Raw genomic sequence first — 23726 nt, 5'->3', positions numbered from 1 at the left:
CAAGTAAAATAAAATGCATATCTATGGTTCCTTTGCAATCTCCTTAAACAAATTGACAGCATTCTTTTGGTAAATGCTACCCATATACCCTTTCTGGCATGAAAATAGAACTGAAAACTGGGGGAATTAAACATTTTTGCTTTTATAAACATAAAAAAAAACGTAACATTACCCAACAAATGCATCACTTTGAATAAATAATGAAGGGGAGATCTTTTGTCTTCATTAAACGGACCCAACATTCTTTGTGTGCGCTCTTTCTTTGATTTCCTATATTTATCTTTTTTTTTTTTTTTTCTTTTTTATGGTTTGTAATTTTTTTTTTGTTTGCTGTTGTTTTTTCTTTTAGTCTTTTTATTTTTTCATCATCCGGTGGTCTGTCGAAGCAATAAAAGCTTTTGGGAGGGGGAAAAAAGGAGGAGTCCCCCCCCCTCCTCCTCCCCCGAAGTGTAGCTTAGACACAGTACAGTTAAGTACATAGAGAACAAACAATTTTGGGCACCAATTCATTATATACATTAGATCTGTAGTGTTCTGTAAAGGCATCCATTTTGTTAAATGTACTCTAACATCTTCATTATTGTGTGTCCTCGCCCACCGCGGGTCAATGACACTCTCTTAGCTTTTCAGTCACTGTCTGTTGTAGATGTCACTGCATCTTCTGTATCATTGTCATGAGCATCAACAATCTGGAGTCTTGAATTCAGAGTGAAATCAGGAGTCCTAAGACATGGCTAGAGATATCCAGATCATGGGAATGACGACAAAGTGCAGCACTTGCAAAGTAGAACCCTGGCCTTTGATGCAATGGGTATCTGATTTGGGCTTTTTGGAGCACTTCTTTTTCTTTTTGTTTGATGCTGTCGATGATTCCAGATTGTCTATAAGGTCAGGGTTTAGATTTTCCAAAGATTTATCCAGGGAGTTGGACAAGGTTCCCAGTGGTCCATCGTTCTGCTTGTTCTGGGTCTCATTTTTTGTTCGTTCCGGCTCCTTGTATTTAGTCTTGGACATGTTCTCCTTTTCCTTAAGAGGGTTGTTGGTGATTTGGCGGCTCTTGCCGGACAGGATGGAGGATTTGTCGTTATCTCCGAGGCAACACCTGGGAATGGTGTCCCCCAGAGGGTTTTCGGTGGAGGGGAATTTTCCAGACTGTGCCTTGGAGCTGAAGAGATTAGTCTGGATTTGAGGTGTCTCCACGCACCCCTCCAAGTCTTCGCTCTTCAGACGTTTTAGGTCCTTTCCTGCCAGTAAATCAGGAATATTGCACTCCAACTCGGAGCTGGAACCTTTGAAACGCTTGAACCAGTCCCACAAGGTCCTCGCCCGGCAGTCACAGATCCACTGGTTTCCATTCAAGCGCAAATACTGGAGGGACACCAGCGGGTCCATTGTTTCCCCCGACAAGACTGTAAGATTGTTGAAGAACAAGAACAGGGATTTCAGTTTACCAAGATCATTGAAAGCCCTGGGTTGGACATAGATAACCCGGTTCTCATGAAGCAGCAGCCGATCCAGATTGATTAAGCCTCGAAACATGTTGTCCGTTACTATCTTGATCTTGTTGTTGTGCAGGTATAGGTAGGTGAGGTTGGCGAGGTCCATGAAAGTGTCGTCATGCAGGGTGAGGATGTTATTGTCCTGCAGGTAAAGGTACTGTAGAGAGAACATTCCTCGGAACACCCCGATGGGGAGCTCCGACAGGCCGCACCTGTGCAAGTGGAGGGTGTGCAGCTTCGTTAAGCCCCGGAAAGCCGTTGGGCTGATGGTGCGGAGGTTACTGTTGTCTCCAATGTCCAGCTCCTCCAGTTTCTCCAAACCGTAGAAGGCTCCGGCCTCGATGTAGCTGATGTTGTTGGAGTAGAGCCAGAGAACAGTGAGATTGTGGCAAGAGCTGAAGCTGGTGGACCTCACCACCGTTAGCTTGTTGGACTGGAGGAATATCCGCTGGCTCCGCACGGGGATCTCAGTGGGGATGGAAAAAAGTCCTTGTTGTTGGCAGGCCACAGTGGGCCTGGGCTCACTGTAGCACACACACTTGGCAGGGCAGCTGTCAGTTTGAGGCACGAGGTTCAGCCACATCACCAGAAACAGGAGTCGCCCCCCTGAGGAGAAACAGGACAAGACAGACGATTAGTAAATAAGTCAAAGTTGTCATAAAATCATTGAAGCGCTTATAAAAAATAAGGTGAATGTGCTTAAGGCTAAGGTGTGATTTTTCTGCTTTTTATTATTTTTCAAAAGACACATTTCTTCACATTATGAGCCAAAGTTAATTTGCGTAAAGTTAACATGCTCACAAATAAAATGCAAGATTAATCACCCGCCCCACAAGAGAAGAACAGTAAACAGTCAACAGTAATTCAGCATTTAACAGTGACACGTCACACGTCTGCTTCCTCTGCTGATGTCAAAACCCAAGCAGTGAACTTAAGCCCTGTGAGGTCATCCTCATTTCAACTTGGGTGGATGAACTTAATGTGGAATTATCCTGCTCTACCAGGATGGACATATCTAATGGCGTTTCAGCCTCCCTGAGGTTGACATTCAGCCTGACGTTGGGAGATAAGTTTTCATGTCGGCCATGAGACTGCAGTCAAGGTGGAAAAAAGCAGCTACAAAGGCCCTGCTTGAGTTTCCACTGCGGAGGCTTGACTGAAGCTCTTTTTTTTTTTTTTTTCTCCCCCTCCACCGTGCAGCATGAAGATTAGATATACAAGAGGCTTGGTAGCGTTCAGAGTGAAGCTTGTAAGATTCTTGTATGTGTTTGCCCTGAAGGCATCCATGTTTAAAGTAAAATGTATTCTGCATTTGCTCGCATTAATTATTTCTGCCCGTCCGCTGCCACGGTTCAGGCCAGTCTGCTGCACAGCACCATCATGAATGAAGCGGGCAGCCATCCCGTTGGACATTACACTGTTGTAGGTACAGCTGCGTTCAAAAGCCGAGTGCATCTGTTTGGGCTCACACATTCCTTCATGCGGAGATGAAAGTGTCGAAGTGTCACTGGGATGTCTGGAGCCGGTGCATCACGGCAGGTGCTCCTCAAAGTTTCCGAATCCTTTTCACCTCCTGTCCTTGGTGAGGATTTCCAATCTCTGCACCCCTGCACTTGTGAGGAATCCCAGGCTCGCGGGCATGACAGGTAGCGAGGCCCTTGGAAAAATGCATGAGCCTTACTCAGCCCTCCCTCCGCCCCCGCCCCCCCCCTCGCCTCATTCCCCCCCTGCAATGTGTTTTGGTGCAGCTCATCTCTGGACCTTGTTAAACGGAGCTCTGGTGTGGCCTGACAGCAGCCCTCTGCTGCACTTTCCCTCCAATCTCCCTGCTCAGCCGTCAGACTGCCACCGGAAAGCTGTCAAGACTTTCCACCGTTTCTGCATCGCAGCGCTTTTCCCCTCAGCACGCCCTAACAATAGCAATATTTTATTGTGCGGCAAGCTTCATGTATCTATGCTGCCGTCTTTTTTTTTTTTTTTTTGTGCTGTTCATTAACAGGCTACTTCCACCCACGCGTTGCATGTCAAAGCCTGGTTTCCTCAGCTCTCGGCATAATATGCTTTGTCTTTGTAAGCATCTGTTGAATGACAGCGTGAGCCCCGCAATGCCATCGACTTCATCCCAATTATTTTTCGCTCACTAACAGCATCTTCAAATCTGCACGGCGCTGATTGCATTACCATATGTTACAAGCATAAATCTCGGAGCTGCGTCTTCCTGACACCTCTGAACTAATTCACCTTTTCGTAATCACACTGTTGGAGTAACCTCTGCATGACTTCACAGTCAGACCTCTTATCTTCTTCTCTGGAGGCTTGAACTGTCTCCATATGCAGCTGATGTTCGAGCTGTGTTCACACTATTGATTGACCAGCAGGCAAACGCTGCTCTTTCCGCCCAGATTTTCATCACCGCTTTATTGTCTTCGCCTCAAATCCAGCAAGCATTATACCGGCCGATATTTAGCCCTCATGTTTGGCATGCTATTGACACAAGGCTTAATATCTTTAAAAAATACGACGTGGTTGTGGAGGAAAGAAATAATGTATTCCTTATCGGCTTCTCTCAGCTTCAGTTTCAGCTCTTAATCTTCTTCTATCTGCTGTGTCAAAACATTGCTCTGAGCATTGCCTTCCTGTTTCAGACCCTGCCAGTGGCCTCTGTTCTAAGAGCCGTATTATTGTACAATAGCAATCATCGGTCTGTTGAGAAGGAGACAAGCCACTTTGTTTCTTCCTGACTGACACTTTGGCCCCTTCAGCTTTGAGTAAAGTACATTATTTAACCCACACACACACACCCTGACCCTCTCTCACCTCCAAGACAAGCACTTCTGTTTACAATGGGAGCCTGACAATTTATGGCAGGTCAGAGAATTGCAGACTACCACTGTTCTTCGGTGGCTCTGGTTCATCGCTCAACTAATTAAATTGTCAGTCAAAAGAAATCGTGACGCAGCTGAGGACAGTCTGCTTAAGTTGCCACTGATATTGGTCTACTGGATCTTTGGCCTTTCAGCGTCCCTTCTCTGTTGTTGTGAAGCTGAAGATGGGATTTCATTCGGTCAGCTTCCAGGCATGACAACCTGTAGGACCTGCTGCGAATCCTGTTAACAACTCACCCAAAAGAATTTAATCGCCGTGGAGTTCAGGGAAAGTTTGGCCTCACGGGCAAAAAGGAGGATTAAATATGAGGGACGGGGGGGACTCTTTGGCCATAAAAGAACTCAGTGTTGCAGATAAATCATACCAGCTTCATTAAAAAAACAAAATAAAAATGGAGCGCTCTCGTAGTAAAGGACGCTACATTCAGTTGCAGAAACGGAGCGATGCCTACAGGGGTGGTATGAGTGGGCGCAGACAGCTTTGTTTGCTTATCATATGAGCGTATCACTTGAGCAGACTCCTCATTTGCATGTTTGGAGCTCAGAACTACTTCTCAAACCTCAGCATTTTGTTTTATTGCAATTAAAAAAAAATCTAAACAAAAAAACAGCCTGCAGTGAACAAACGGGGGGCACGTCGGGACAGCGCATTCAGAGGGGCATCCAATTCATCATGGTGGCTTTACTTTGAAGGACTGGGGAGTGGGCAGGGATGGCGAACATGACAGTCTTATCCCCTTGGCCCAGAGTGGAAGTGATGTCTCTGTCAGAAATGAATCACAGCAGCTCTCCAGAGGGGCCCCCTGGAGAACTCTTTCTGAAATCATACATTATTGTGCTGCTCTGAGGCCGGCCCGCATTTAATATAGCAATGTTCCCTCCCCGTAAGGTCATGTGTCTTCTGTGGCTCCAGCCACGCATACATAAATTGTTTTTATATCATGTTGAAATGAATAAGTTGGAGAAAGTGTGCAGGATATGACAGTTGTGTGGAGCCCAATTTTAGAGCAGCCTGTGCAGCTGGAAACGGCCCCGCAAGCTGAAAGCAATGAAGGGCAATAACTCGGCGCAGCACAAACTCACAAACAAAGTTTTTATCACTTGGAACAAATAGAAAGACTCCAGCGTTCATACACGAGGAACAGCATAAAAGTTGTCATCTGTTTTTGAATTTATTTACTTTTCTTGAAGGCTGTTCTCTGACTTCTAACTTGGCTTTTACTGAATGTGTTTCCTGGACAGCTTGGTGATCGGTCATTTTTAGCAACACTAATAGAGAAATGCTTTCAAATTGTGAGCAAAGCAGGAAGGTTTGCAGAAATGCTCCTCAATCACACTCATCCGGAAGAAATTGTGTCCAATTTTAGGCCCAGCCTTAGAAATCAAACCTGACTTCTGACAAATATTTTAAAGCTTCAGGCACCTTCTTTTGTTGAAACTGCTCTTTTATGAAATATGGGGTGAAGGCACACATCGTCCCTTCGCCCCATATTTCCTTCACCTTTTGGCTCTGACAGAGTTTTTAGTGATGCCATCTCTGATGGATAGCTACTAACTGTTGCTCTTGTAACCGTAGATGAATCATTTTTTCTTTCCTTGTCTTTTTTTTATTTGGAGGACATCCTAAAATCACTTCCTCTACTTTTACTTATGCAGAGCTTTTGAAACCCGAGAATTACAGCGTGGCCTACAGTTACGCTGTCATGGCAGACCAGGAGAATATTCAATTTAAGTTTGCTTTGAACATCTTTTCCCTCATAAGCCTGTGAAAAAAGTTTTATTACAGGGAGGAAATGTGGTCTTCACTTTCAAGAGCATCGCTGAATTGCAGAGGGACGGGTCTATAGGGCATATTCATATGGAAAAGGTTGTGATCCACCCTGTCGCTGAGAGCATGGTACTGAAACGAACTACTTTTCTTCTTTCGCTCAGACTTCAATGAAATTACTGTTCTTTTTTTTTTTTTTACAAGTAATATCTCTTCCCTTGTGTTTCCAACCTGATGCTGTCTAATTTCGCTGCATTATCTTAACTTCTCCAAGAAAATCTGCTGGTAAGGAAGACTGTGACTTCGCTTTTATTACTGAAAATATATCTGGCTGCGGAGCTGATTAATTTTCAACGCACTTTCCAGAAGAAGGTGCACACCCATCAACAAAACAAACACACAAAGCACACAAAGGCAGGTTTGTGTTTGCCGCTTACAACATTGATGAACCAGATGCCGTGATCTCAAATAAAGATCAACTCGTCAGATCAAACAAGTTATTTAGGACATGAGGGACCATAGTGAGTCGGGCTAGAGTCCCTCGGCTTAGCGGCAACTCCATGATGTAGCCGAGGACACAGATGAGGTTCTCCATGACACACATCTGACACAGCACTCAACCAGATGGCTCGTGAATAACTGAAGGAACCGGACGTCGTCTGGCAGAAGGTAAACCACAATCTGCGTGTTGAACGATGGTTTTCGTAGACCTGCATGTGGGCATGTTTTAGTGCAGCAAAAAAATTAAATCGGCCTCAATTCACACGTAGGAAATAACTCCGGCCCAGCTGCGGCAGGCAGACAGTTGTCATGTCGCACAACTGAGAAGTGGCAGCGCTAACAATAGGCTGCGGGCTGGCGATATCTTCACAGAGAGACAATGAGCTCGCAATTAGATGGCTGTCGGATCGAATCCCTGCTCCACTTGGTGAGCAATCGGATGGGGAAGTGGAAGAGAGGAGTTCTCCCTCACAACAACTGCCATCAAATTACCATCGACCCCTGAGTGATGCGCTGACCTCCCATCTGCTCAAGCTCTTACACAGCTGGCCATCATTTAAGACTGTGTTGTGCTCAACTTTTAGAATCTGCTGTTGTATACAGTGGTGACAGGAAAATGGGCGAAATTAACTGGAGTGCTCTATCTAAGTACTTCTGCTGCCACTTCATCCTCTGTACATTGACAGCTGCAGTTACATTCAGCAAATGACACATCATACTAATAATATGGAAGATCATTTTGTTGAAGATACCTGGTTACCTGTTAGATTAGTGTTTATTCCAGACTGCTCCGTGCTGCTTACACATGAATTCTCCAGTAATGTGTTCACTCTTAATACTTTAAGTGCAAATTTGTATTTTTTTATGTAAGATTTGAGCTGCAGGATTATCATTTCTAACGGAGTAGCACACATCGCACGATTGCAACTTTAACTCAGACCTACATCAATGCTCTATGATTGCACTTCCATCAAATTGGAAGCAGGCAACCGAGAAATATATAATAAAAGAAAGCGGTTAAAGTCGAGTACAGTCTGAGAGATTCAAATTTTTAGTCCCTCAGTAAAACTCCACAAATGATCGATCTCATGTCTATTTCAAATTGATGACTACTCTGTACTGGACCTATTTTGAAAAAAAGCTGCGGTTAAAAGAACCAAGTACTGTCACTTCAGACTGGACAAGCTCCCTCAAAGTCATAGAAAGTACCATTGAACTGTTTGTTTGTATGTGAAATGGATGAAGTGTCCCTTTTTAAGTGAATCATTGATACAATATCTTGCACAGCGGACTATATGTGGGCAGCATTCTACGGCTATTGATCAACAAAGCTGCTAAAATGGCAACGCTTTTTCTTCGAAGTTGCATTAAAACAGCGCTGAAAGAGATTTAGGTATGCTTAAATGCCACTACAGTGGATTAATTGTAGCACGGTGGCATGGTGCCTCTGGATTAGAGGACAAAATGGCACATTCCTCACCACTCTATTGTATATTTGGCAGCAAACCAAGTTGCCCTCAGTGCTGCTACAGCTCACTATGAAATGTTCCACGGAAGGCATCAGTAGTCAAGTCTACCCGTGAGGTTCTGCAGAATGGCTCAAATCCAGCTCCGCGCCCGCCTCCACATGTCACAGACATGGGCAATTTTCCCATGTGAAACCATGTATAATGCATAATTCAAGTAATGTAAGCTGAAAATAATGCAGGCATCAACTGAGCGTGAATGTGAGGGGGTGTCCAGATGTACTCCTCGAGCTACAGAAGTGCTAAAATTCAGAATGCCCTAGTTTGGGTTTTGGGCCGTGCAGGACTTATCTTATCTACACATGGCTGCAGAGAAAATAAATCATACGGTGCATGCCCCACATGTCGAGTCATGGCTCTCAGTGCAGGTGTGCGCAATACTTTTAACAGGCATTCTTGTTTTGTTTCAACCAAAGTGTGTCACCCTCCTCTTCATACGCAAATTGCCAAGTTGCAAAAAGAAAAACATGAGTATGAGGAATGCATTACTGAACAAGTTCAGTCTGGCTCCCGCGGAGTATCGAACGTCTGAACTAGGTGCTAATTGAATTCTAATTGAATTACAGGGTGACAGCAGGGTCACATCCACCAGCTGAGCCTCGGTTAGATGTGCCACATGTTGGTATTATCAGGACAGACTACCGATCAGTTTCATGGGTTACCTTTTGTGGAGTTTTGTCACCACAGTCCTCGACATGCTTTTGATAATGTTAACAGAAAGTATCAAATTGTCGTAGATTCACTGAATCACTGAGCTCTTTGTCTCCCCGTATTTGTTTACATTGCTACTTCTGCAACAATAACGCACTAATGCATCGACATTTCACACTTTCATTGCAATTGATGGATAAATCAAGTTTTAAATTCATCTACTGAACTCCTGTCACCTTCGAATTATGTTTAACTGTGACCAATTGCATTGGCCGTTAATGTAAATGAGGATAAGTTGTTCATTTATGTATTTGGCAAAGAGATTGTTTGTTTCTGCTTCCGCAGTAAAACATCCACATGTAGCCAATATGGCGCCATAAAACTCCTCTAAAGGTTATGTTTCCGCTCACACAGCAGTTGGGTAAGATTAAGGAAATCCACTATGACCGACTCCTTATGCTCTTCCTAAATGTAACACATTGATGAAAGAAATAAATAAAATTCACGAATCAGATCCAGACGGTGACAATATGGCCAACACAACATTACTGGGGACACGGCTGAGGTATAAATGAACATAATTTCTAAGAGACAGGTTCATTTAGGGACGTTAATTGAGAACAGATGTCTGCATCACTGCAAAGAGTAATTGGATTCAGAAATATAATGTGACGTACTTCGCAATATCGAGACGCATATAATCCCAATCCCATTTGACTGTGTTGTTATATTTCAGGGATTTAAAAAAATAAAATAAAATAAAATAAAAATAATAAAAAAAAAAAGCTAACCCTAACCCTCAAAACTAAATCATGCTCTCTCATGCAATTCTAGGGCTCTCAAATCATCAATTTGAAATGGGTGAGAATAGCGGGCCCTCACAGTTAATGCATCGCGCTGGCACGAAGGCCTAATGAATCATTGCTGCATTATCTGGAAAGTATAACAGCCTCAGTAAATATTGGACGATAGTTTGATATAAAGCTAACACCTCCTCATGTGAAGTGTCAGCTGGAGAGGGAGAGAGCAGCGGCAGCACCCACAGGCAGCCTCGTCGGTTTTTGGGCATGTGAAGATGAGAAAGTCACGATGAGGCGGTTGGAGCAGAGCGCACGCTGTAATGGGCGGGTACACAGTTTGACGCCGTTGTAGTTGGTCTTCTGAAAGAGCCGGGGCACAAATGATCCAGCCCTCATCTCTCCGGAAGCTTCATTACTGCAAAATTAGGCAGCAGCTCTGGATTGCAAACTTCTTGTGCTTTTTCAACAGAGACAAGTTCTTGACGAAGTGTGAAGGGAGTGTGAGTTATAATTTGGGGGGGAGGGGGGCAGTCAATCTCTGGCCAGTTAACACTAAAGTCATTGTGTGAGTAATCCAGTTAGTTGGTTTAAAGGGTTGCTGTGGAGAAAAGAGCAGCTGAGGCGGAAACTGAACGTGATTTCTCAATTGTCGGAGCAGCGGCAGATTTAGTTTTTGTCGTGCACGCCGAACTTGACCTTGCAAAGCATTTGGCCCCAGGGATGAAAAAAAAAAAATAATAAAAAAAAATAAAATAAAACAGCTGCAAGTTCACACATTAGTCATTCCAAGGTTGTGCATATGTGAATGAATGAATACTTTGAGTTGGTGGGTTTTGTCGTTCATGTGAAGACGGTAGATCTACAGCCTCGGGGCAGGAGGCAGTGAGAATGAGCCGAGGAATACTTCACCTGACAGACCATGACTGAACTTTTTTCAGAAACGTCACAATGTAAAAAATAACCTTCCACGCTCTTCTCCTGTTTCGCTGTATTGCACTCTGCTGGAATGGCTAGCTGACTACGCAGAGCTGCTGCTAACGTACCATCTGCAATCAAATCAAACCAAACCGGAAGACCTGGCTGAGACAACTGTGGCTTCAAACATCACTGAAGTGGCTGTAATGCTTCCTATCCCCAAAACACACACACCAACTTCGTATGCTTGGAAAAATATACACTACTTCCACATGTAAAATTAACCATGGAAGATTTTTCTAACGTCGCCCCATCCTGCATTTCTTATTATACAACTCTGAAGATCTATCTGCTGTGAAAATGTCAACGTGTCCAGAGAAAGTGCATATTCAGATAATGACTGCTCTCAGCCATGACTGAGCCCCAGTCCAACTGGACCCGCCATCCAATTTTGGACTATTGTGTTCCCCAGAAAGCAGCTATATTTTTATTCAGTCATGCAGAAGAGTCGGTCATCTATTGTCATCAGAGCTCCAGAGAAAAGCCTGAGAAGACACGCAAAACTCCACCAACATGATTTATGGTTCTTTGAACCAAAAATTTAGCTTCTTTTGGATGTCAAGACTTAAAATTAAACAAAGGTAAAGTGTAAAATATGGGAAAATTTATATTCATCATAAAGTTAAAACTATAGGGCGTGACACGTGCTTAAAAATGCATTAGGCATATGTAAATGCAGTCTGCACGTCATTGGTCAAATGTTGGTGGTAAATCCTCGTCTCTGGCTCAGTGAGAAAGGCAGCGGAAGAGGAAACGCCACCGAAAAGTCAGACAGACAGAGCGACATAGCTGCCCTGCCTGTGACACACGAGAGGGTTGTTGTTTGGAGAGGAAATCGAGAACTCAACATTTTAATAATGTGTGAATAGAGAAAAATGACAGCAAAGTCAATCTGGAAGAAGATGAATGGGGGAAATAACAAAGTGACACTCGGGTTTGCAGTTTGTAGCGACCGACTGGTTTGTCGTTTGTCGCACTCGGTCACGTGCTCCAGCTCATCACATTAACGCCAACGTGTTGAATCACTCAGCTCATTTGCCGCACATTCGATGACTGCAACACACATGCTCTGAAGTGCCATTTCATAAGATGGGCATTAATTACCCATTTCACAATCAGTGACTGCGGAATTTAGATTTTTGGTCCTCCTGCGTGACTCATCTGACACACAGAGGAAGGACTGCAGATGCACTGTGCGTTTGGAGAGAAATTGCCTGCGGGGGCGGGGGGGCGGGGAGAGGTACGTCCTGAAACTAGCAGAAAATGAAAAGGATAACATAAATAAATTAGGCAGATCATTGTGCGAGCTTTAACTAATTCTGGACAGCTTTCTTGTGGATCCATCTATTTTAGATGTGTAGGCAGCCTTGGAGGCACAATGACCTGAAAAAGATGAACCTCTCTGTTTCCTTTCATCTTTGGAGTCAGCTCCTGCAAGCGAATGCATTAGGGCCAGCAACACAAGGCCTACCTCTGCTGTTCTTCCTCGTAACCGGAGCCGCCGAGTTCTCAGCAGTGTCGCTTCTCTGTTTTATTTTGTTTTCATCATCGCATTGTTGTTGTTGTTTGTTTTGTTTTTTTTTTCTTAACAGACATCTCTTTCCAAAATACTTGCCAGAAGGATACGTGAGGATATGTTGCGCAACAACAACAACAAAAAAAAAAAAAGGATTGAAAATCTGGTAAACATTTGTGGAGGCAGCAATACTCTGTGAGCATATGTAGGTGGATTTCTGACACTACTGAGGTATAGGATCTCATATCTTCCTCTGCCTCCGCATATATCTGATTCATTCTCCACCCCAGACCTTCCACTTACACTTGAAGCATGTGAAAACTGTAGCGATGAAACCGAATTTGACCGACCTCTGACTCAAACAGTATTTGCTGTATATTTTAAAGCGCGGCGCAGAACCGAGACCTTGAAGCACGCACTAGCAGGTCTCCTTTTTCTCTGCTATGTTTTAAAGAGAAATTCCAGCCTTGCAGCAAATGGACTTAAAATGAAAGACCGCTGGAGTGTTATTGTGGGATTGTGTGAAAATTTAAGGTGATTGACAAAATCACATTTTTTTGAAATGGGAGGGGAGGTCTGCTGGTCGCTTTCATATAAAGGTCACAGTGGTACACGTCAGGAAAGGTGAGCAAGCCTCCCAAACTGGGATTCAATCAACCATTGCTTTGAGTCTTGTCCAAAAAGACAATGACCTTCTGCTTCTCTTTCTCACTCTCTGTGTAGTAAATGTCATAAACCGAAAACTTGCCATGCAGAGAATCCACAAGAAAGTCGGCCATCTTGTCTTTCGGTAAAGGGATCAACCAAAACCCAACTGCGGGATCTCTACAGCGTGCTGAAGCAAAACACTATTTAGTGACTTTGTTCCATGTGTGCCCCATGTGTATTTTTCTGCCAGGGGTGAGGGTTGAGGGAGTGGAATAATGGACCCTTGCATGTGAGATGTGATTTTTAGTGACATTCTCACTTTTTCCTCTTGTCACCCTCCAATCCCCGCTCCCTGGTTGCAGCCTGGTTGGTTTAATAAGCCCACTTCAGAGAGTGTCTTATAGTGAGCGCTCGATCCTTTGGAAGAATGAAAGGAGAATGACTTGTGCATTATTTACCACCTGCCTCAGTACTGAGGCGCTGCGCGCAGACAAAGCGGCCTGCAGCAGAAAAATGGATTTCTCTACAGAGGAGATCCGATAAGAAGGATAGAGGGATGAAAGGATAGAGAGCAGAAAAGGAGGGGATGAATACAGAGTGACATTAGTAACATCCCCACCCAGCCGACCCCAAAATCATTTAAATTTCTTTCCTCGCCTTGTCTGCTATCTGCTCCTCTTCCTCCCCGTTGGGCTGATAAGGGCACTTCTTTACATCAGAGGGCTCCACGGATCAGTCACCTTTTTCACTGGAAAGGTCGAACGCTTGCCTAAAGCTCAGTTCATGCTGGGGGATTCATCATCCCCTTGCTCTTTATCTCCCAGGTGAGGGATGATCCAAGACTGAGTGTCATGAGAGTCTGCCCCCAATATGGCCCCTAACCCCTTCATCTCAACTCCCCTTACAACTCCTTGAGCTGCATGTGGAGAGATGGGAGCGGGCGGGGGGGGCAGTGACAGCACCTCACAGCAAACTGACCATCAGATAACACCAGATAGATCTAGCAGCTGCAAGTTGTCACGGTGCTGCTGCGGTATCTGAGTGATGGGCTGGTCAGGCTAAACAAACTAAGCGTCAAGATTGGGAGGGGGGATAAACATGTCGGCCTACAGCAGCCATCTACCTCCCAGAACACTTCTCCTGCACAATCTCCTGCAACCTGCACAAATCTCATCCATGAATTCCAGCACAGGTGTGTGTTTGTGTGTGTGTGTGTTTATGCTAAATTGTCTGCAGTTGGATGTGGAGTTCGCTGTAGCACTGTAAGTGATGCGCTGGCGCAATTTGCATGTCACTGTACTGTGGGACGACCCAACTGACAAGACTTCCTGCTTTGCTGCCTGGGTAATGAGTCATTCCAGCCCTGGAGAAAAACAATCTGGTATTTTTAAACTGCATCCTTCAGCTGTTCCTTTTCTCCCCGGAGCTCCCGTTCGTAAGCGCTTGGTGGATTGTAGTAAGAATGGCATTTCCAGTGTCTGTGCTAATGGGTCGGATACATCTGAATAATACAAATGCATTACAGTGCTTTTAATGGTAGTCTCCGTCCATCTATGGCTTGCTAAGACTTAATGCACTTGCACAATGCAACTAAATGAAACCTACCAGTGAGGCGACTGGTGATGTGTGTTGCCAAGTTCTAACACTCAAGTGCTTTGAGTACTGAAAAAAGGACGAGATTATTAGCATTTCTAAAGCATACTTTCCCTCAGGCCAAAGGTCTCCACTGATTTGAAAGATGTGAAAAAGAACTTTGCAAGTATGGAAAGGTAAAAGATGTCAAAGTCTAGATTCAACAAATTCAAAGAAGCAGATTGAATCCAGACCTAAAACATACGAGTGTCGGAAGTCTTCTCCTTCACTTCACATGTAACCTGTAAGTCTGTGCACAATCCGAAGACACAGCTTCATAGTTAACTCACTTAATTACCCCTTTGCATGTAAATAAAACAAATCTAAACAGATGAAATATTTTTGGGTTGTTTAAATGTGTCTCACATGTCGTACGCTGTGAGTATTTTCATTTGTCAAACCTTTAAGAGAAAAAGCACACACACAAAAAAAACAAACGCTGAATTCTACTTTCTAATTTTAATTGGGTTGTTATTTTTGATGCTTTACTTTGAAAGCAAGCATTTTTGTTACACGACCTTTAGTTCATGTATGACAGTGAATCTGGTTTTTTGAGATGACTATATTAGATCCTAAGTTGGCTCTTTGAAGGAGCCTTCTGAAATATAAGAGAGCCGGAGTATAAAGTAGCACAAAATTGAAATACCATAGCAACGTAGTGTAATATTGTACTTTGTTACTGGAAAATAAAATCATTAGCTGTCTGGAAAGAAGGTCTTTGATCCTGAAATGAATAGGACGTTGGTAAGAAGACACCTTTTTCACTTTTAGCCACGTTCTTCACGTGTTGCGGTTCATGCGAACACATTCAGCATCCAAGCTGCTGGTTGTGAAACATCATCAAGTCTTTCAAGTGAATCCTCTTTTCTATCACGTCCTTTTGATTGATAATTTATGCTAACATTGACAGCGGCGTGCGTGGACTGTCTGTCCATGTGATGCATGACTTTTCACATTTCGGATGCGTGTTTGCATTTGACATGCAGCCCTGTCAAGCAAGAATAAAGAAGCAGACAGTGCAGAACCAAATCCCTCTTGATCCCCCTCTCATATGAAAACATCTGAAGACCCCCCCCCCCTTACCTCCGGCTCGTCTGCATTCTGCTTAGAGAGGCAGTATAGCATTGGTGCGCGCCACCTGAGCAGCCATCACCTGACAGCAGGGATTTCAATCATTCTGCTGAGCTCGTAACCCTGTCCCCGCCGCCGCCGCCGCCTCTTCCTCCTCCCTTCAGTCCCGACGCACCCATCCACCAGCATCATGCTAATTTACTAGCGCATGCTGATGTGAGCACTCAGGTTTTTAGAGCTTTCTCATGGACCACATCATGGGCTGGCAATTAAAGGTGTGCACGATTTGAAAACGGAGCGCAGAGGGCGATTGTTTCGCAATTCCTCCTGGGGAAAATGTGCTCAATCAAAGGTCATAAGACAACAGTGCTTTGTTATGCACACATGGAATCCAAAGAGGGAAAACAGCTCAAAGGTAGATGAGCTGCAGTATCTACATGTAGCTTCGCAGGTGAACCGCTTCATTTTCGACGGAGCGTCTAGAAATAGCAGCTGTGCAACAACTGCAGTTGTTAACAATGGATCATCTTTACTCTTCCACTTTTGTTGGCTGTATCTTTGGTAAACCGCCCCCGGTAAAGAGGAGTAAACAAGAAAACAGAGCGTCTGTGTCTGCTCTGAGCAACATATCACACTCCCACAGATTATCATTAGTCTCTGTAGCCAGCAGAAAGTAAGGCAAGCGGGTTGTGCCTCCGTGAATTGAAGACAGACTTGGTCATAAAGAAGGGCAATTAATCACAGCGTATTTGTTGTTAATTTGCGTACGAATCTAGTTTAACAAACAGAAAATCCGAAAACGGGCTCAACAGTGATGCGTTTTCTGAGCTCCCGGAGCCCCCCACACCTCTTCATGAACATGACATGCCATTTGTGATTAATGGCATTACTGGCTGGCATAAGATAAGAGCTCAATTAGTTGTGTGGGCACGGACCTTGACTCTATCTCCAGTGACTAATCCCGTGGCTTTTGTTATGATCAGCAAGAGCAAAGTTTTAATCTTGGCTTCTGAGTGTCTGGCGTTGGCCCAAACATAACAGATTCATTAGCAGTTAAAAAAGGAAAAAAGCACTCCACTGCTGTGAGACGCACAATTCGGCACTGCTTGATGCACAATCTGCCAATCTATTGCCATTTGTGAGCTTTGCTAATATCAGAAGCAAAACTCAATTGGCGATAAATTGAATTACGTCTTTTAAGTAAAATGAAATCATCTACTTTGTTAATATTTTAGAAAGAGGGGCCTCGTGAGGACTATCATCCATACTAAGCCCACTCATCCTCCCGTGTGGGTGTGCTGCCGTCACTTTACTACAAACAAGTTTCCAGTTACGGCTGTAGTGCCCAGGGAGTTTTTGCTGAAGCCCATAATCCCTACAGAAGTCAAGAACTGACAAATGACAGTAGATTTCAGTCAAATGCTAGTACAAAAAGGTCACCTAGCTATGCTAAGACAGTCAAGGACACTCCTTTCAATGTCCCAGCTTTAATTTGGCGTGAAAAACTTTTAGTGAGGCGTTATGATGGTTCTTGGTTAAATATTTTAAAAAGTCACACAAAGATCAACCTTTCAAAGAAGAAGAGGGAATGCCACAGTTTGTAGGAAAGTAAAGACACAGCACAACTCTGCCACATGACATAGTGGCGCTTATTTATGCTGGTTGGACTCGAACAAAAGCACTTTGCTCATCGTCGTGCAGTAATGAACCAGACCTGCGTGATGCTGCACTTTGCAGCGCTCACCCTCTGCAGGGGAAAACGCAGCGCACCATCTGTTCCCCCGATGCCCAGCAACGAGCAGCAGACAGACCGACGTAGGCAGACGGACCTGCAGGCGCAAGCAGGCACCGCTCCCGCACCACCCAGCAAAGGATTGTGGGAAGCAGGGAGGCAGCTACACAAGGCGTAAGGCAGCTAAATGCGGGATGAAAGCAGTCATCAGCTGCGAGGATTTGATCAGGAGGCCCGAGCTGACACCGCTCCCCCTGGAATGATGTAAATTGAGGCAGGCACTGCAAAGGAGCCGCTGCACGAGAGACTCGAGGGAGAGGGAGACGATGGTGCTGGCAGCAAGAGAGAAAGAGAGATGGAGCGAAAGAGAACGTAGCTACCATTGAATATCTAAAAAGATGGTCTGCAACAACTACAGACTTGACAATGTATGTTGAGGGGGGGGGTGCAGTCCTATTGTAAATCCAAGATGCCAGGCATCTGCACGGCTCACCTGAATGTGAATGCTAAGTAGCATCATGAGCATTATTTAATGTGGGTGGTCACCACATGCAGGCCCACACCCAAACAAATACCAGTGACACGCGATGTCAGCCTGTCGTACGGCACCGCAAAGCAAACACACCATGTGAAGTGCTACAGGACGGGGAGAGGAGGAGGAGGAGGAGGAGGAGGAGGAGGGGGAGATATAATCGGCCAAATATGCTGTGGACATGAGAAAAAGAGGCTTAAGCTTGCCCCCTAGTGTTCATCCCCGTCCCTGATGGCATCAGAGCAGCACAGCATCCCTACAAGCTCTTATGTCTGTTATTATATTTAAAAATTGAATTTCCTCAACACAAGCACAAAAAGCTGTAACAGTGGGCCGGCATTAACATTTGACCTATTTTTAACAGACATTGTACCTTTCTCTTTTTTTTAGTTGAGTGTCTTGCTCTGTGTTTCAGTGCCTTTTTGTCAGCCTTGTTCTAATAGACCAAAGAAGGAGAGCTCTGTGAGTTCTGATCATCAGGGGCTTAAGATTTGTGGGTTTTCCTGTAGCCACGGGTTGTAATATTCACATTTCCACTGCTGTGATAGAATAATTAGAATAGTTCAGATCTTTTTGTTTGTTAAAACAGTGTTTGCTTTATTTGATTCGTTACTACAAATTGGCTCAAGAAACTGATGTTCCAGACGGAAAGATAGACAGACGTGTAATGTGTCGATTCTCTAACTAGTTTTCAAGTATGTTGATGAATAATAAAACAGCCTGGCATCAAAGGCCAGAAAAAAAAAGCATGTCCTTCAGAGGAAAAAGACAAAATAAAAGTAGACGGCTTCATGACTAATGGTTTATAAGCCTGTGGATCGACATCAAAGTCAGCTCTACATTAATAGAAACATTCATTATTTCAGAGATAAAAAAAGAATGCCATCCATTAACTAGACCTTTTTCCGCCCGGCTCTGGAAATTCTCCATTTTGTATTGCCAGCAGCAGATTTGATTTAATAATGTGCAATGATTCAACAGTGAAATGCCAACACCAGGCAGGCCAAATGAAGAAAACACACCCACAAAAAAAAAAACCCACTGACATTCAACACGCGTGAACTGAGGAACTAATATAAAGTTGCCTCATGAAAATGAAATTGGACAGAAACGCTGCGGGATTACTGTCATTTAACTGCCATAATCGTGAGGTTTGTAAAAGAGCAAAACAGAAACAATAAAAGTCCAACGCTGAGATAGAAAACACAGAAATTCATTCATTTTGGAAGGATGTGTTTAGACGGATGGATGACTCCGTGGAACGGTTTGTGCTGTTCATTTCTCCCATGGAGCCGACCGTCACGGCCGCTTCTTTGTTAAACTTTTATTTTCTACCACATAAATCATGTGTTTGTCATTGTTACCATGACAACAACGGCCCCTTTTAAGAAACGTGGGGTCGTCTCCAAAACCCAAGTGAGCAGGTGTTTCTACCTAAAACCGTGATTGGTCCAAGCTGGTCCGGCTGTGGGTTTATTATTGTAACCATGACGACAGAAGTCAGCTTCACCCGTCGTCACCTGCAGGTCGTATCCAAGAACATGAAGTAAACCGGCTCCTTTTTATTTTATTTACTCATCTTTTGTTCATCCAGGAAGGCCTTTGTGCAATCGGGCAATATGTGCGATATCTGCGTGTGTTGCCCTTTTGTCCGTGCTTTACACCAGAGAATTGTCTTAAACTTTCTTTTTTTTTTTTTTTTTTAATTTCTCTCTCACATTTCATTGTTTTGAGTTACACTTCCCAGTTTGACAGCTCAAATCTCGGGAGCCGATGATATAAGAGGCGAATCGCAGCGAAGACTGTAGCAGCTTTGCACGGTTATCAGCGGTGTTGTATAAAATTGTCAGTCAGCGGCGTCAATAGTCCTAATTAAAATAAATTCCTGTAATCAACAAGGATTTATACTTCTGTTTGCTCATTATAAGAGCAGACAAGACAGAAGCCTGATCATTAGTCGATTTGTGAACAAAACAGAACTTCTTCAAATGTGATCTGAATGTACTGTATATCTAATATGACCATGCATCTGTCTGACGGTTAATTCAATTTTTCCTCCATGAAGCACATCGCGTAGAATGCGAAAGGTGCTTGTTAGTCGGATTACTTCGGCTCTAAATGAGTTCACGTGGCCTTTTTCTGTTCAGCGTCATGTTCCTCTTAAACTACGTGAGTCTGCGTTGTTGGCCTCAGTCGTGCAGCGTCATTACAGTGTTACTCAGCTGTGTTTTTCGTTTCTCTTCGCTTTGCAGTCTGGGAATCCTAACACCGGAAACCCAGACTGTTTACAACCCTGGCTCCCGGTCAAGCCGCTCGCTCGCCGAAGGGCCTGCTCTCGGTTGGGGTGGGAAACGCCCACATGCACCAGGAGCCTTTGTTATATCGGGCTGTTTATTTTGGTTGTGCCGGACGAAATGCCAGAATGTGAAGACGCTTGTTAATGAGTGTGCAAGAAAAGTGGCATCACAATGCAGGAAAGGCCGCGAAAGGGAAATCTACGGTCTAGTCCTAGTTCACTCTTTTAGCTTTTTGTCAAGTCTCTTTGTCTTCTCATTATAATTTAACAGGGCAAATGAAAACCACGCTGACAACCCCCTGATATTTAGACCTATTATCTGAGCATTTCTGCTTCCTGGTGGAACAAATTGGTTGTCTTACCCACGACTCCTTCGCACAGTGCCAAAAGGGAAAAGGGTCATGGGAGGGACAGCAAACGTTTCTCAGACCAGCGGATATCATTCAGAAGATTCCCTCCACATTATTTCCTGTGATATTTTGTGAGCCTTGTTCTTGATTGGGCGACGCCGACCTGGACATGAGGGTTACATGACCTCGTGTTTCGACCCCAGATCACCATGACAAAAGGATCCTTCGCAGACGAGATAAGCACGAGCCCTTTTAACGGAAGTAGCCTGTTAAATGGGATTGTTGGAGCTCCTCTGTGAGGGTTGGCCTCTGATACTGTCTGCTGGCTTAGAAGGGAAAATGCAAAGCCATCACCTTAGTGCTGGGCAAAGCAAGACTTTGTGGATTACCTTTTATATATATATATGTATATCATTTTTTTTTTTCTTATACTGAATATCGTAGCACAAAGCAGGGATAAGCAAACAGCGAGAAATCCGCTTACGCTCAAACTATATCAAACCTGTTTGTCTTTAAAATTGCTTGCAGTCTGAATTTTCCATATGTGTGTGTATGTGTGTGTATATATGTTAGAAGCTCGGGGGATTTATTTCCCTGAGAAGCTGGCAGGATTGATGTTCACTCAGACCTCACCAGCTTGACCTTATCAGCAGCAGAAAGGAGCCAGCAGGTTGAAAAGGGACTTCTGATCAAAATCAGGCATCAATGGACTGTTGTCACCTGAGCTAATGCCATTATTTAAACTCCAGTATTTTGTGTTCTGTAAGCAGGATCTGGCACTGAGCGCTGACAGGTTGCTGATTTCTTCCCCAACTCTGGAAGTGATATCCGACTAGGGCGACTTATCTGATGGGACCTTCCACTTAAATCGACACTTTGAAGTTCAGGACTGAGGTCACCATTTGGAGTCTTTCCCCTTAAAGAGCTTATGCTTTTTTTCTTCTTCTTCTTCTTCTTCTTCTTCTTCTTTGAGATGTGAGAGTAGACACACTGCCCAAAACGGAGTCAGTAAAGTATCTGCTCATCAGGAGAGCGTGACAGCCTGAGAGATGAGACCACATCAATCATGTGGGTTCCTAAAGCCACTCTGCGGCTCAGATAAAATAGGGCGCACAGACTGGCGGCTCCTTAAATAGGCAGCAAAGGAGCCAACTGGAGACCTTCTCTGTCCCGCTTACTTGGAGAGAGGTCAGGAGGTCTTTTACGCCACCAAGAACTTTTCACAGCTGTATGGATGCTTTTGCCATGAAATGAACTCTTTCTTTTTTTTGTTTGTTTTGTTTTTATTTTTCTTTCCTATACCTCCAGGAAAGAAATGAAACACCACGTACACTGTTGAGTAAGAAGAGAAAGGAAAAAAAAAAAAAAAGACTAGTTCGCCCACCCCCCCTTCTCCCCACACTCCCAAAGTAACTTCTACTCAGCCTCTTCTCAGCCTTTTCATTTTCACTTCTCATTTCTGCCAAAACAACCTTTTGCAGAAATGCAAAACGAGATGCGTGATGAACCCAAACAGGTTCTGGCACGGGCTCCCCGGGGCGACTTCAGAACCGCCAAGTAACACCAGCAGCAGCTGTTGTCTTCTGGCACCTGTTGACTGAGGATGTCACCCGAAATATGAACACGTGTCTGTGAGCCGCTTTTATGTTACTGGGGAAATCCTGGAAGTTGTTTGGTTTGTTGGTGTGAGAGTTTTCAGACGGAGGTCCCACGCCGCACTCTGACCTACTTTCCCTTTCAGAGGCGTATTTTGACAACTTTCTGTCCAACATCGAACCCTGCAGTGAAACACTGTCATTCTGTGTTTTACACAAGAATGACTGAAGTTAAATCTTTCTCACGCTGCGCATTTACTTTAAAAATACATTCTTAATGTTGTGTGCCAAATTCTTTCCCCGGGTTATTGAACATACGGAACACTGGATACAAAAAAAGAAAACCCAAACAACTCGGCTGTTTACTCAGTGTGACCGAGCTCCAGTCACACAGTCACAGCTACGCCGCGGGGCATGTGTCAAAGAAAAGTAAACCTGCAGGCTGAAAAGTCTGCTCCAGTAATTTTATTTTATCAAGGTCGGTTTCACTCCTCGCCTTGAGGGTTAGTTTACAGCCTGTCAAAAAGCAAATCCGTGGCTGCATCCCAATTCAGGGGGCCGCATCCTCCAAAGGATGCGTCAGCGAAGGCCACGGTCATTGACCGCAGAGGCTGAACATGGACTGAGTTGAAATGACACTGTGGGGCCAAGCATTTCTACTTTCCTCTGTGTCCCCTGCTGTGGCGGTCCGTACCGATGCACCACAAAGCACTTCACAACACATACATTTGTTTTTCTTTCTTGAAAACGCTCAAGTTTTAGGTGCCTCACTTTTTTTTTTTTTTTTTTTTAATTCTTTTTCCTTTAAGTTGTACTTCCAGCTAATTCAACGGCGCTGAAACCCAGTACTTTGATTTTAAAGCGTAATCACCTGGCTTTCTGTTCTACCATGAATGTCCAGCTGTTGGGAGAGCCCTGAATTGGGTCATTAGTTCATTTCATGGATCCGTCATCTCGGCGTCTGAATGTTTGATGGTTCCCAACATTGCATCTGTGAGGAATGTTGTTGTCTTAATGAAGCAGCAATGAAACCAATGCAAAAGTGCCAAAAAGCGCAGTTCCTAAACAGGCCACTTAAGGCTGTTAGTCCGACAATAACAAACGTTAAAATGATACTTCCTGTTTACAGCCTACTGGGTGGATTTATGCTTTCTACAAACCTGCATGCACCAAAATCTACAAAGATGGCAAGAGACATCTAATGGGCTGAGCTCTCGAAACGACCCATTTTCGTTTGTTTTCTGATGCTTCATACACCAAACTCATCGTCAATTAATTGAAAATAAGGGCAGACCGGTGCATCATGAAAATAGTAGTTGCAGCGCTCAATAACATAAAAATAAACTGGAAACACGGCACCGATTCTGAGGGCAGGAGAGGTCAGCTGATCCAACAGGCTGTAAACAATCTGAACATAAAGCCATAAAACATGTGCACACATGAAACGTGGATAATAATCATTGGACAGGAACAATGTGTGCATGCTGCTGTTGTTGTTGTTGTTGTTGTTGTGTTTATGCCTGACAGACTGCCCACGTGTCTCTCATTCCTATTAGCTCCGTTTCAGTAGCTAACTCGGTGAGTTATTACTTAAAAAAATGCAGTCATTTTTTTTTCCTTCAGTGTGACTGTGGTTATGTGTGGCCATATGGGCCTTTGAAAATCACCCCTTACATCTCTGCCCATCCTTGATGCAGACAGAATCCCAGCATCAGTCAGTTTCATCTGTTTTCATCACCTTTTTGCAGA

The 23726-nt window shown here is 44.1% G+C and overlaps 1 protein-coding gene across 1 annotated transcript in view; it reads right to left on the bottom strand.

Moving 5' to 3' along the window:
• Nucleotides 1-298: 298 nt before the first annotated feature.
• The window catches only part of rtn4r (reticulon 4 receptor), a 39304-nt gene continuing 15876 nt past the window's right edge, over nt 299-23726 (bottom strand). Inside the window, exon 2 of the mRNA XM_029510255.1 lies at nt 299-2105. Within this exon, the coding sequence (XP_029366115.1) occupies nt 724-2105 (1382 nt within the window). The 3' untranslated portion in view covers nt 299-723. The remainder of the gene's footprint in view (nt 2106-23726) is intronic.

Source organism: Echeneis naucrates, chromosome 9 (assembly GCF_900963305.1).
Source record: "Echeneis naucrates chromosome 9, fEcheNa1.1, whole genome shotgun sequence".
NCBI lineage: Eukaryota > Metazoa > Chordata > Actinopteri > Carangiformes > Echeneidae > Echeneis > Echeneis naucrates.
This window is presented reverse-complemented; position numbering and strand designations above follow the sequence as displayed.